Source organism: Nansenia antarctica, assembly GCF_963989245.1.
Source record: "Nansenia antarctica genome assembly, chromosome: 7".
Taxonomy (NCBI): domain Eukaryota; kingdom Metazoa; phylum Chordata; class Actinopteri; order Argentiniformes; family Microstomatidae; genus Nansenia; species Nansenia antarctica.
In genome coordinates, this window is record NC_137677.1 from 1,209,911 (window position 1) to 1,223,563 (window position 13,653).

The window sequence follows — 13,653 nt, forward strand, 5'->3', positions numbered from 1 at the left end:
AGATACAGTATATGCAAATGTGTTAAAATTGAAACACAGAAATACCTTATGTACACAAGTATTCATACCCTTTGCTATGACACTCTTAAAATGAGCTAAAATGCAAAAATGTCATCCACAAATCACTCAATAAGTTGAATTGAGTCCATCTTAATGCAAGGATAATGGTTCATGTAATATCGGAATCAATATCTTTGTTTTTATAGGGTGATATCTGATTTGCATAGGAATCAATCTACACACTGTAGATTAGGATGGCTTTTTTATTCCTTCCCTTTTGGATCCAATATATGTGATGTTATTTCTGTTCTGTACATGTGAACTGGCACCATGCTTGCGTTGGTAATAGATGACAGCAACTCTGTGGCCTTAGCATGATTTTTTAATCAATCTTGCTCTTATTGTTTCAGAAAATGTTGTATTCAGTTTGTGGTCATCACAGGTTGTGTTCCAAGGAAGCTCTCCTGTCTGCAGTGTAGCTCATTAAATATTACAGCAGCATAACCAGCCAGATAATCTGCTCTATATTCTGAAAGGCTCCTTGATGAATGTGTTCCTCATTAGCCCATTAACACACCACCCCAGACACGCGTAACGAGGCCATAGGACCTAACACATATATTGGCAGACGATTGGTCGCGAGGGCAGCTCAGACGATTGGTTGCGAGGGCAGCTCGCTATCGACATTCAATCCTCAAGTGGAAAACATTTAGTCATCGAAGAAGCATCCCTGTGATATCATACGCCGTGTGACATATGGTGCGATGGCCTTGAGCCAACACCGCTGACCCAGGCTTCTCTCTCTCTCCCATCAGTTACAGAGTGGGATATCACCACCTCCCAACATCTCAACTTTTACTCTAAGCAGGTCAACTGTGGTCACTCTACCTCTCCACCTCTATAGAACGGCATGTAGAGGCCTAATCATGGTTCAAAACGAACCAATCCCAAAACGTCCCTCTACTGGCCAGCAGTGGGACTCCTGGTGTTGGTTGTGACGGCAGAGGGGGGTGCTGGGAGCAGAGGGGGGTGCTGGGAGCATGGTGCCAGGGGGGGGAGCTGGGAGCATGGTGCCAGCCTCTGGCCCCGGTCCAGAGCTCCTGAGCTCATTGGCAGAACGGGCACTCCACCTCCTCCTATTACACAGGGATCAGATATAAAATTACAAGTTCACAAATGGCTCTTTATCCCAGCCCACTGGCACTGCGGAGGGATTTCGAGGAAAGATTAACATTGGCGTTGTTATGGCGTTGGTAGAGTTGAGCCGTGTCTGTTGAGAGATCCTCTACCTTTGAAACGAACGGCCAGCCTTGGAATAAAGATGGATGGGTTGAAGCGTTTAAGCTCAATTGCAACAATTGAATGTCAGCTGACTCTTATCTTTCCTCTTGATAATTCTAAAGGGATTAGGCTACTACAGTAGAGTGATTTTATTGAGTGATTTAAAGTGGGACCTCTTACCGTTCCAATGTTTATATGATTCTCTGCATTGCAAGAGAAGTCTTCACAGTGTGTATTAGATCAAACTATGCATCTGTTGTTTTTTGCAAGTGTGATTACATCAATCCAAAGTAAATATAATCCAACAAGCATTCTCCTCTGTGCTGCACTCTCAAAGCAGACTGAAAGCTCACCGTCGGTCAAGTCAAAGTAATTATCTGTCAAGCAGATCCCTTCATTTATCATTAACACTTCGTCACAATGCAAATGCAAAACCTGTGCAAACAATGGTGAGATCCCATGCAGCGCTTACTGTACTAACACAGCTGGAAGTTAATAGGGAAAGCATTAAAACAACCATCAGGCAATTTAGTGACACTTTGGGGCGCCTCCACATCCTAGCAAACAGAGACTCACCTGTCCTTCTCACAGTAGTCCTATTTACCTATTGTAAAGTGCTTTGAGTTGCTTTTCATGTACGAAAGGCGCTATATAAATAAAGCTTTACTTACTTACTTACTTACTAGTCTTACTTCTACTGTGAATGTATGAGTTTCTACTGTGAATGATACGACATCTGAGGGTGACATCATCTAACTGTAGCGTCTTTCTCCGCAGAACCATGTGGAACACACCCAACAGTGATGGTGAGCAGGGGGGGCAGGTGACTGCCAGGATGGAGACCACCCCGGCGATGGGAACCCCCAGTATCTCCGTATCCCAGCAACAGGCGCCCAAGAAGTTTGCCCCTATGGTCGCCCCCAAGCCCAAATTCAACCCCTACAAACCACCGGGAGACTCTGACATTGGAGGTGAGTTTCTACCTCTGCATGGCACATCCGTGTCTGTTTGTAAAACAACATAACTTTCTTAAAATAAAGCTCTCGTCATGTGACGTCATTCCTGGCTGGTGGTATTTGGTTATTGGCAACCAAATCCAAAACTGCTGAAAGCTCAACCTCAGCCAGGGTCTTTATGTGCAGTAGGAGAGCAGTGAGACAACTAGAGAGACCTCTCTAAGACCTCCTTTCATACAGTTTCACTACACTAACACTAAGGCTACATGCAGCTAACAAAGTGTGAGTCTGGAAGCCGTGGGGCTCTGGACAGAGAGTGTTGCTAGCTTCTATGCAGCGCAGAGCTCAGAGCTGGCTCACGGCCAGGGATCTGGGTTCATATAATGGCCACATTCACAGGGGTCTTGGAAGGGCACATTCCACCACAGAAATGTGTCCCCAGTATCAAACTACAGCTCTGATTAACCTGGCAGATGCCCTTAGTACGTATGTCCACCCTCTGCCAAAAGCCTGGCTGGTTTGATGACGGCTGTGTCTCAGGAGGTAGAGTCTCCGTCTAATGATCACAAGGTTGGCAGATCGGCGGTTCGTGCCCCGGCTGGCCACATGTCAAAGTGTCCTTGGGCAAGACACTGAACCCCAAAATTGCTCCCAGTGTGCGGGCCGGCCGGCGCCTTGCATGGCAGCTTGCCACCATTGGTGTGTGAATGGGTGAATGAGAGGCCGTTGTAAAGCGCTTTGGAGCAGCAAAAAAGGCGCTATATAAGTGCAGTCCAGTCCATGATGACAAGTGCTTTGAAACAGACAGGAACTGATTAGGAGTTGCGCTTATTTTGTGTTTGTGCATTTGTACTTTTCATATGCCCATGTCTGCTGCTTTTCTCTGTGCAAACAATGACATTGTGTTTCTTTGTAGAACATGCATGTGCCTTGTCCAACCTTTGTTGTTGCAACGTAAGCCACGCATGTTCTACGCTGATCTGGTTCTCTGCTACATTCTGCTTACACTTCATTACGTGGCCCGTTGGATCCATTACCATGACTTCACTTGATCGAAAAATAACAATAATATGACTTCAAAATGAAGCTGATATCCATTAAATTTCTGTTTGAATTTCTACGCTTCTTTCTTTTCAATTTCTATGCTCTGAGGCTTAGCCCTTACACAGCATCTATCAGGTTTGAAAACAGGAGCCTCCTGTCATTTCATCTTTACCAACTGGGTGTACAGTCATTTGGAATGAATCTCATAAATATATTTGTACACGACCGATGTACAAAGGTTCAAAGTCTTATGTAAATAATGTCTTGTGTTTACCGGCAACAAGCGCTTGTCCTGTTTCTCCCCTTCAGAAAGGAACAGAGACACTCATGTTATTGGATATCGCCACAGCCGATGGTGGCTATGAAGCCCCCCCCCCCCCACACACACACACACACACACACCGCACACACACACACACACTCCCCACACACACACACACTCCCCCCACACACACACACACACTCCCCCCCCACACACACACACACACTCCCCACACACACACACACTCCCCCCACACACACACACACACTCCCCCCCCACACACACACACTCCCCCCCCCCCCCACACACACACACCCCACGCACACACACACACACCCACACACACACACACACACACCCTCCCCACACACACACACACACACACACACACACTCCCCACACACACACACACACCCCCCACACACACACACACACCCTCCCCACACACACACACACACACACACACCCACCCCCCCCCCCCCCACACACACACCCTCCCCCTGCTCCACCCTCCACTGCCCACCCAAGGTGTTGGGTCTGGTGCCGGGGTTGGGTAGGGCTAAATGCAGCAGGCCTCTCCTATGTCCATATGAGCTTAATATGACATGTAGAGGTTAGGAATGCAACCCAGGGTTTTCTGAAGGAGATAAGAGAGAGACCCTCACTATGGGACACACACACACTGTGTCCCTGTTAGACTTCTATACAACCAGGCCAGGTACAGGTGACGCTTGCAGGCACACCCGTTATATCCAGTGAAGCGCTCTTCTTCATGAGCTCAGAGCAAGTACGTGAGTTTAGAATGATAAGGTTCTATCTCCGTTTAGAATGATAAGGTTCTATCTCCGTTTAGAATGATAAGGTTCTATCTCCGTTTAGAATGATAAGGTTCTATCTCCGTTTAGAATGATAAGGTTCTATCTCCGTTTAGAATGATAAGGTTCTATCTCCGTTTAGAATGATAAGGTTCTATCTCCGTTTAGAATGATAAGGTTCTATCTCCGTTTAGAATGATAAGGTTCTGTCTCCGTTTAGAATGATAAGGTTCTATCTCCGTTTAGAATGATAAGGTTCTATCTCCGTTTAGAATGATAAGGTTCTATCTCCGTTTAGAATGATAAGGTTCTATCTCCGTTTAGAATGATAAGGTTCTATCTCTGTTTAGAATGATAAGGTTCTATCTCCGTTTAGAATGATAAGGTTCTATCTCTGTTTAGAATGATAAGGTTCTATCTCCGTTTAGAATGATAAGGTTCTATCTCCGTTTAGAATGATAAGGTTCTATCTCCGTTTAGAATGATAAGGTTCTATCTCTGTTTAGAATGATAAGGTTCTATCTCCGTTTAGAATGATAAGGTTCTATCTCCGTTTAGAATGATAAGGTTCTATCTCCGTTTAGAATGATAAGGTTCTATCTCCGTTTAGAATGATAAGGTTCTATCTCCGTTTAGGGTAGTTCAGAGATATTGAGCGTCAACGTTTTTACATTCCATTATGTTTTGTGAGATGGAGCCTTTGTATTTTATGAATTACTAACCAAGAAATGTCAACATTTAAAAAAAATAACACCAGACCACACAGGCATTAATAAACACCTAATGGATCAGATTATACATTTTGACAAAAAATTGAGATAGAACCTTATAATTCTAACAGGTAGCAGGTGTGCGCAAGGTGACGATGGTCAAACTCGTCTGAACTGCCGTATTCAAATAGAGACAACCTCCTAACACCCCAGGGGAACAGGGAGCCCCCCCTCCCAAATGTCGTTGTTTGGTACCTGTACTATAGCAATGACAATAAAGACCATTCATTCATTCATTCATTCATTCATTCATTCAGTTAAGTAGTAGCTCGGAGAACACTTCCGTACGCTTCGGACAGTATGGGTCTGTCATGGCTGTCCCAGATGCCCACCACTGCCATGGCAGTATCAACCTTTTAAACACTGGCCTACTATATATGGGACGGGTGCTATCTGCCCGCAAGTGTCACAGCAGGCATGTACCAGGTGTGATTGGTTCTTGATCTTTAGCCAATAGGTACACAGAGAGAGTGCCCCTTAGTCGACTGAAAGAGTACCCTTCCCAGCTACTGCTTTGCACTTTGGTATAATTAGTTAATTTCCTTTTAAAAGAGTATTATTAGGTATTTGTTGAAGTAATAAGAGTGTTCTTTCACTCACTAATTGGCTGATAGCAGCTCTATTTTATATTGGTTTCCATAGTTACACAGTGTGGGTTTTTTCCAGTCCTAAAAAGCTTCTTGCTGATTAGAATTATGACTTACACTTTATCTTTGCATTAAAATGGTCATAATTAAGGCACTCTATTTTGGTATATTTTACAGTTAAAAGATGAGTTCAAGGTCTGCTTTTTTTTTTCTTCTGCTACGGCCTTGAGTCTCTTTGATGGTTAGAGAGAGGGGGAGAGGAGCCGGATCTTTGTTCATGATGTAAAGTCATTTAAAGTGGTGGGCAGATTTAAATAAAGTCAGGCATAAAGGGAGGCGAGCTATCACATCTCCCATCTTTAAAGGGACAGGCAGGCCAGATGTTTTCACACAGTGTAGTAGGCAGAACACAGAACACTTGATTGAACCGTTGATATTACCATGGTAATACGTTACAAATGTGATGTGTGTTGACTCGGGCGTGAAGTCATATGTAAAGACTGTTGTGTAAAGACTACACTCTTGAACGCAGCCCCTATATGACACACTAAAGAAGTGGAGAGTACAGAGTCCACTTTCCCTCTACTGTATTAGCCTGGTAAGGCAAGAATGCATGGTTTGCTAATGCGTATTCTCTAGTGTTCAACAGAGAGAGCCTAGTGTTACTTTCCGTCAACATTCTGGACATATGAATTGTGTTGAAGGTATTAGAAATCCATTCTGTATCTCTTCTAAGTTGATTTTACCCCGGAAATGTCGTTAGAAAGATGTTGTTAGGGACTAAATATTTAATCTGTTGATGCTTTACTGATGCAGGACTAGTGGAATCATCTAATCAGCCTATAGTAGGTGTGCGATGATGATGAACTAAATTAAGACATGCTTAAACACTTCCTGGTTGCTTCTAGAGTGTTCTTATAGAGAAGCTAGATGTCAGAGAGCTGAACCTGTCCTATAGGAGCTCCAGAGGCTTACTCAAACCTGATGAAACATCTTACAGAGTTGTCTCTCACCTCACCCCCTCCGCTGAAGCCCCTGATCTCATACACAGCGAAGCCCCTGATCTCAGACACAGCGAGGGCTTTGGCTGCGTACGCCTAGACAGCTGCCCTCCCCTGCATGTAAAGAAGGCCATGGCACCCTCTGCTGTAAGGTGGTTAAACCACTTGTAGGATGCAATCTTTACATTCTTACATTGCCGCCATTGGTGTGTGAATGTGTGTGTGTGAATGGGTGAATGAGAGGCTGTTGTAAAGCGCTTTGGAGCAGCTTTGGAGCAGCAAAAAAGGCGCTGTATAAGTGCAGTCCATTTACCATTTACCATTTATCCAAAGCCACTTACAATAAGTACAAGTATGTCTAAGTAAATGAATCAACTATACAACAACAGTCTTCCTAAGTAAAACCTTGACAGAACAAGTGCCATCATCGTCATTCACAGTGCTAGAGAAAGGAATTTATTTGTTTGTATTTGTAAGGGCTAGGAGATGTGCCATGCCCTAAAGAGATGCGTCTATGGCCGATCTTTATAGGAAGACTCTCCACAAGAAATGTATTGATGTGTCCTTCAGTGTAGTGAAAGGCTGGTTACAGCCAAAGTAGGGAATTGAGAGAGTAGCTTTGCTGTGGGAGGAACAGTAGTATCTAACAGAACACATCTCTTCCTGTGTGAGTGTGTCCGGCCAGCGGGCCCTGTGTTGGGACGACTTGTGTAGGGAGGACTTGTGTAGGGAGGACTTGTGTAGGGAGGACTTGTGTAGGGAAGACTTGTGTTGGAAAGACTTGTGTAGGGAAGACTTGTGTAGGGAAGACTTGGGGTAATCATGTCACCGGGCCTCATCTCTCTCACAGATCTCCCAAGTGTGGGAAACTGGGACTCAACAGTTCATTCCACGGTCAGGAAAACAGGGTGAGACAATAGTGCCCTCGATTTAATCTGGTGCATGACATGGAGTCATTTGAACTGTATCAGTGTAATGAAAGTCAGTGTGTCTGAGTTATTGAATTGTTAGGCTAGAGGTTGCTTAAACAGTAGGAGATGTGGGAGGCGGGTTCCTTCAGCAGGTCTGATCTATAGAAGAACATATAAGAGTACTGTGGTGCTGGGTAAGAGATGGAGAGAGGTGTGCGAACTAGTCCTGCACCCACACTCTCATCACTTTTAATCAGAATATTAATTGTTTGTGTAATGTGTTGTGGGTTTTCTATCATATAAATGAGGAACTGATTACTTGTAGCAATGTAAACATATTGAGCAGTCATTCTTAATTTAAGAATGGCACATTATGTTGTTACATTACTCTGTCCTTCTCAGACATATTCACCCAAACTATTGATGGTTCTATTTTCATAGAACCATTGTCAGTACAGGATATGTTTCTGGAAAGTTCTCCCTTCTGTAGCAGTATGGTAGAGGAGCTTCTAGTAAGGAGGGGGTCCAGGAAGCGTTGCTGTGTCTGGCTGTGCTGCTCAGGCCCCCATGGGACTCTGTGGTTCGCACTTCTGCAAATGATACGGGTAACGGTACTTTGTAAAAACACACAGACCAACTCCCTCTTAATCTGCTAACCATAACAGCCTGCCTTGCATAATATCTATTTACACCCTGACCACACTATAACATCCTACGTCAGGAATTAGGCCTACCAAAGATGCCCACACAAAACCACACAGAACCACACCACTTCTGCACATGAGCAGGCAGCCATGTCATTGTCTGACCAGTGTCTCTCTGCGTCGTTACTCTGCAGGTTTGTTTAGTTTTTTAACAGTTTAGTATTTACCTTTTGATCACGCTTTGAGACATTTTACCACACGCAGTAACAGTAAATGTTGAAGGTCAACTATTATTACAAAGAGATTATTAACTGTTCAGGTATTTCTCTTTCTCTTTGAGCTGAACTTGAAACCAGATGAAATTCATCTAAGAACTGTCGAGGCCGCGGTACAGAGAGGAGAAGTTCATTAGACCGACATTACAGGAATAAGCACGGCGCTACAGCGAGCTAATTGACTTTGTAAAGATAACTGAGTATGTCAATTATCTGACCGCGGGTATTTCTAAAGAAAGAAGCACATAATGTGAGATAAAGCTTTAATGGCAATAACTACTCTGTCAAAAGACCTATAATTACCTGTCTTATTGCACGGCTAATGAGGTTCTGAATTGTGAGGTAAATTTAAAATGACAATTTGGAGGGAAGATTCAGGTTGGAGAGATATATTTCTATGTTGGTCAAAGCTTTATTATCTCTCGTCATGTCACAAGGTTAATGTCTTGGGTCAGTCTGTTGAATTACTTAGCAGTGCTACAGTATGTAGTGTATATGCAATACATGTAGGCTACTCCCTGCATGTGAAAAGGAAATTGGATGTAACAAGAGGAAGCGCAGGCTTCCTTGTTTTCTGTTGAACGTCCATCGCTATGCTTTCATAATCATCGACCTAATATACAGATATAGTACGTTCATGCCATTTACATGTAGGTGAATGAGTCCTTTCCTCATGCGTGTTAAAAAAACAAACTGTAACAAACTGTAAAAACAGGAAGTTGATTATTCCGTTGATAACAACAAATAACAATGAAAAGTAAGAAAGAAGCAGCTCCTGCTTTACATAGTTTCCAGACAGCGTTGCTTTGAAATAACATGTGTCCCCTATATACTGTGTGAGTACGTTGAGACCAGATTAAATACGTTGGATAGCCATCTATCTCTTCATGGCTTAGGGCACGTCATGTCATCCTCAAGCATCTGATAACGTTTGACAATATAATCTAGTTTGAAGGACATGCATTTCCTGATGTATTGATTTAGATTATGATACGGTGATGCACTATATTGATTATCAGTCTAATGTTATGTCATTATTGTCTGCATTTGTTGAACATTTTCAAAAGTGTTGTGGGTCAGTTTGATGGTGAGATGTAGAGTGACAGTCATTTTAAAATGTTGACATTTTTGAGTTAGTAATTAATAAAATACAAAGGTTCCATCTCACAGAACATAATGGAATGTAAAAACTTTGACGCTCAATATCTCTGAACTGCCCTAAACGGAGATAGAACCTTATCATTCTAAGCTCACGATTTACTGTACCAGAACAATAGAACCTGACTGAGGCTCTCACAGACGAGCAGAAGGTTTAAAGGTCTGATAAACGTTTCAGGTTGTTTATTTAGTAACACGTAGGACCCCCTACGGCTTGGTATTACACGTGATGTGGGTTGACCTGCTCCCTAGAGAACCTGAGAGTTCCAAAACATCGGAAACGGTCATGAAAAAAAGGCGTTTTAGGGTTTAAAGACCTTGGTCTTCAGGGACTTGGGTTTTGAATGACAGCTATCTCACCCCTCTGCTTTTTCCTCGCACCCCTGATGATAATGTGTACAAATATTTCATGGACTACTCCCTCAAACCTGCTCTCTAGTGATACCTCATAAATGGTAAATGGTAAATGGACTGCACTTATATAGCGCCTTTTTTGCTGCTCCAAAGCTGCTCTAAAGCGCTTTACAACAGCCTCTCATTCATCCATTAACACACACATTCACACACCAATGGCGGCAAGCTGCCATGCAAGGTGCTGGCCCGCTCACTGGGAGCAATTTTGGTGTTCAGTGTCTTGCCCAAGGATTGTGATCATTAGACGGCAGCTCTACCCCCTGCGCCACAGCCGCCCCACATCTAACACACAAGCGTTAACCATCAGAGCCCATAGAATGCAAGCTAAATGAAGACAGTCATCTGTCACTGGATGTGATTAGATCCGTCTTCCTGCAGACAGGAAAAGTGGCAAGTTGAGACAACTGACATTTAGCGTGACCTGTCCCCAAGTACGCCTGTCCCGGATTACATGATGACTAATTAATATTAAATCATAGGAAGGATCATAGAAGGTTGACCCCACGTTATGTAGAACCATCACTTTCAAAATGTGCGTAAGCACTCTAGTGTATCAGACACCGTTTTTTTTCTTCAGCAGTGTTTTATTTCTGCCTAGAAAGTAAATGACAGTGTCAGTTAGTATTTGAGTACGCTCTGCAGATTCTCACCTTTGCCCTCCTCATACTGCTGTCTCTTAGACATCAGCTGGTGATACTGAGAAAGCACATTCTGCATTTAGAAATGTGCATTCGCCATAAAGCACCACGGTAGAACAGGAACCGGAACTGGTACGGACCGTGGCGGTGTGAAGGTCCTGTGTGGCCCTGGCCTCTGTGGAAGTCCCATTAGTGGAGGTAAATAAGATAAGGGCAATATAAGGCTAATATAAAATGAAGTCGGTCTTGATTACTTAACGATAAGTAATGTTTACCCTGTAGTTATGTGTTTTTTATTCTACCTTGATGTCGTTTATGCAATGGACTAAAATGGTAAATGATAAATGGACTGCACTTATATAACGCCTTATTCCCAAGTGCTTTACAACGGCCTCTTATTCACCCATTCACACAGCAATGGCGGCAAGCTGCCATACAAGGCGCTGGCCCGCTCATTGGGAGCAGTTTGGGGTTCTATGTCTTGCCCAAGGACACCTCGACATGTGGCCAGCCGGGGCTCGAACCGCAACCTTTTGATCATTAGACGGCGGCTCTACCTGCTGAGCCACAGTCACCCCAAAACATTTTTCAGAGGAGGAGGTGACAGACAGACAGTCTTTAGACAGACAGGGACCTCCCTTTGTCCACCACTTACGGATCCTAAAGGATCAGGTCTTAGATGCTCATGGCTTTAAGAAGATCTGATACATGGAGGAAGAAGGACAAACTAGATGTCTTAATGAAAGAGAATATGTCCTGCAAAGCACCAAACGTTAGACGATGGAGGTCTGCTCTTCCATGCAGGTCTGCCACTGCAACCTCTCACAACTGTACTTGAGTGATTTTTCAGTGATAGATAAGTGATCGATGATTAGTGTCAGCTCACTACCCTCAGGGACGTGTCTGGGTAACTGCCCCCTGAAGACGGAGTGTTAAACACAATGTTTAGGACAAACAGGAGGTCAGACTCTGACTGGGGAGCCAGTTGGCACGCGGCACTTACTTTTATAAAAGATGTTCCTTTAAACTGTTGGATGAGAATATCCCCCCATGACATTACCAACTGTTACTGTGAACTGCACTTTGTTGAAGTTATGCTTCCAAAATAAAGTTAATCTTAGCAGTTATTTTGGATTAGCATTTTTACTTAGTTAGTATTCTGCTTTCTACTTCAAATGAATGCCCTAAAAAATTATGAATATGTACTATAGTATTTTGTTTCCCAATTCACTTTGTCTGTAAGTTGATGGTGTATGAAGAATATCCGATATTTATAATATATATCCAATATCCACATTTTAATTTTGAATTCATAAAATCTATAAAAAAGCCTCTTCTCTCTTATTTAGGGTCAACATTTAAAACACATTTTAAAAAAAAACACTAAAAGAAAAGTATGTACAAAGTCTGGCATATGGCATAAAACATCAGGATTCTAAACACTGTGATGACACGGTTTCAATATGTCAAACGGTAAAATGTAAATCAGAAAAACAGGGTCAGACATGAGACAGTAATTGAAGCTAAGATGGTATACATTGTCTCCCGTCACCAAAATCAACTACTGTATGTTGGAGATTACAGTGTTGTCATTTTATGTTTTACGACATGCCCCTTACACTCTCCAACAAGACACTCACTCCAAATACCTTCCAAACCATAATAAAGTATGTTACCACTATGCAGATTTACTGTACGGTAATCAGAGAATAGATTGTGTGACATTATTACAGTGTTTTCCTGGGGTGTCTAGCCCCTGATTATCATGTTTGATTGGTTTTGTCCTCCAGGATAATCGTATAGGTCAAAGACAACATATGGAACACATCTTTGCATAAGGAATCTTTACAGAAACCCACCAATTGTCTGTCTCTAAGCAATCGAGAAGTGTTAACATCTGCATAAGCTGTTTCCCTGCTTGACTGGCCAGAAGCAAACTGACTACCGGTTGTTATGTCAGCGTCCCCACAGGAGTGTCACCAGGAGACTTGACAGGAAACCTACCAGCGAGAGTCTGAGTGTCCCCATAGAAACCATAGAAACCATAGGCTTATGCTGCAAGCACATACAAGCACACACACAGGGCACTTCATCTAACTAGAACAGTGTTTCTCAACCTTTTTCAGTCACGGCTCCCCTTTAAAAGTACGTACGGTATGCTAAATCTTGAGTCGTCCCAGTCTAAAATGTATTTTAAAATGTACTCTGCATCCCTCTGACAGCCAACGCATGAGCACACACGCACACGCACACGCACACACACGCACGCACACGCACACGCCTGTAGTGGTTATTGAGTGAGAGGGGGGGGGAATGTGACTTACTATCAATGGGAAACCTGCGCCTGGTACGATGCACACCACCGTCCTATTCTGGTCCTATTCTGGGCCTAGTCTGGTACTATTCTGGTCCTGTTCTCGTAAAGAATCACGAAAAACTCAGTTTGCACAAATATGTCATAGAGAAGGGTAACAGAGTTGAAGGGTAACAGAGTTGAAGGGTAGCAGAGTTGAAGGGTAACAGAGTTGCAATGGCACTACTTGATACTATTGGGTACTCTTTAGTGACTGATGAGCTGTTGTCAGACTGTGTCTGAACCACCAGAACCATCACTTGGTTTGACAATTTCATCCCACATACCAGGCACATAGGGAGAGGCCATGATGGATCCCCCGGTAAAGATGAAACCATGCGACAAGTAGCTGTCATTGTACTGTCTTCTCTTTGTCTTGCTGCTGGCCTCTCTGCTGAGCCACTGGGTGATGAAGAGGATGGTCAGGTCCAGAGCTATCTGATTCCGGAGACTTTCTTCTCAAAAACCGTTCCATGTGCTTCACGCAACACTCTCGTAACGCATCGTAATGCAACACTCTCGTAATGCATCGCGCAGTAAACCA

At 43.4% G+C, this 13,653-nt stretch overlaps 1 protein-coding gene across 1 annotated transcript in view; it reads left to right on the top strand.

Moving 5' to 3' along the window:
* Positions 1 to 2,062: 2,062 nt before the first annotated feature.
* Positions 2,063 to 13,653, top strand: part of lpp (LIM domain containing preferred translocation partner in lipoma) — a gene marked incomplete at both ends in the record, with an annotated part of 142,447 nt that continues 130,856 nt past the window's right edge. The window contains one exon of the mRNA XM_080537296.1: positions 2,063 to 2,252. Coding sequence (XP_080393422.1) covers positions 2,063 to 2,252 — 190 coding nt within the window. The remainder of the gene's footprint in view (positions 2,253 to 13,653) is intronic.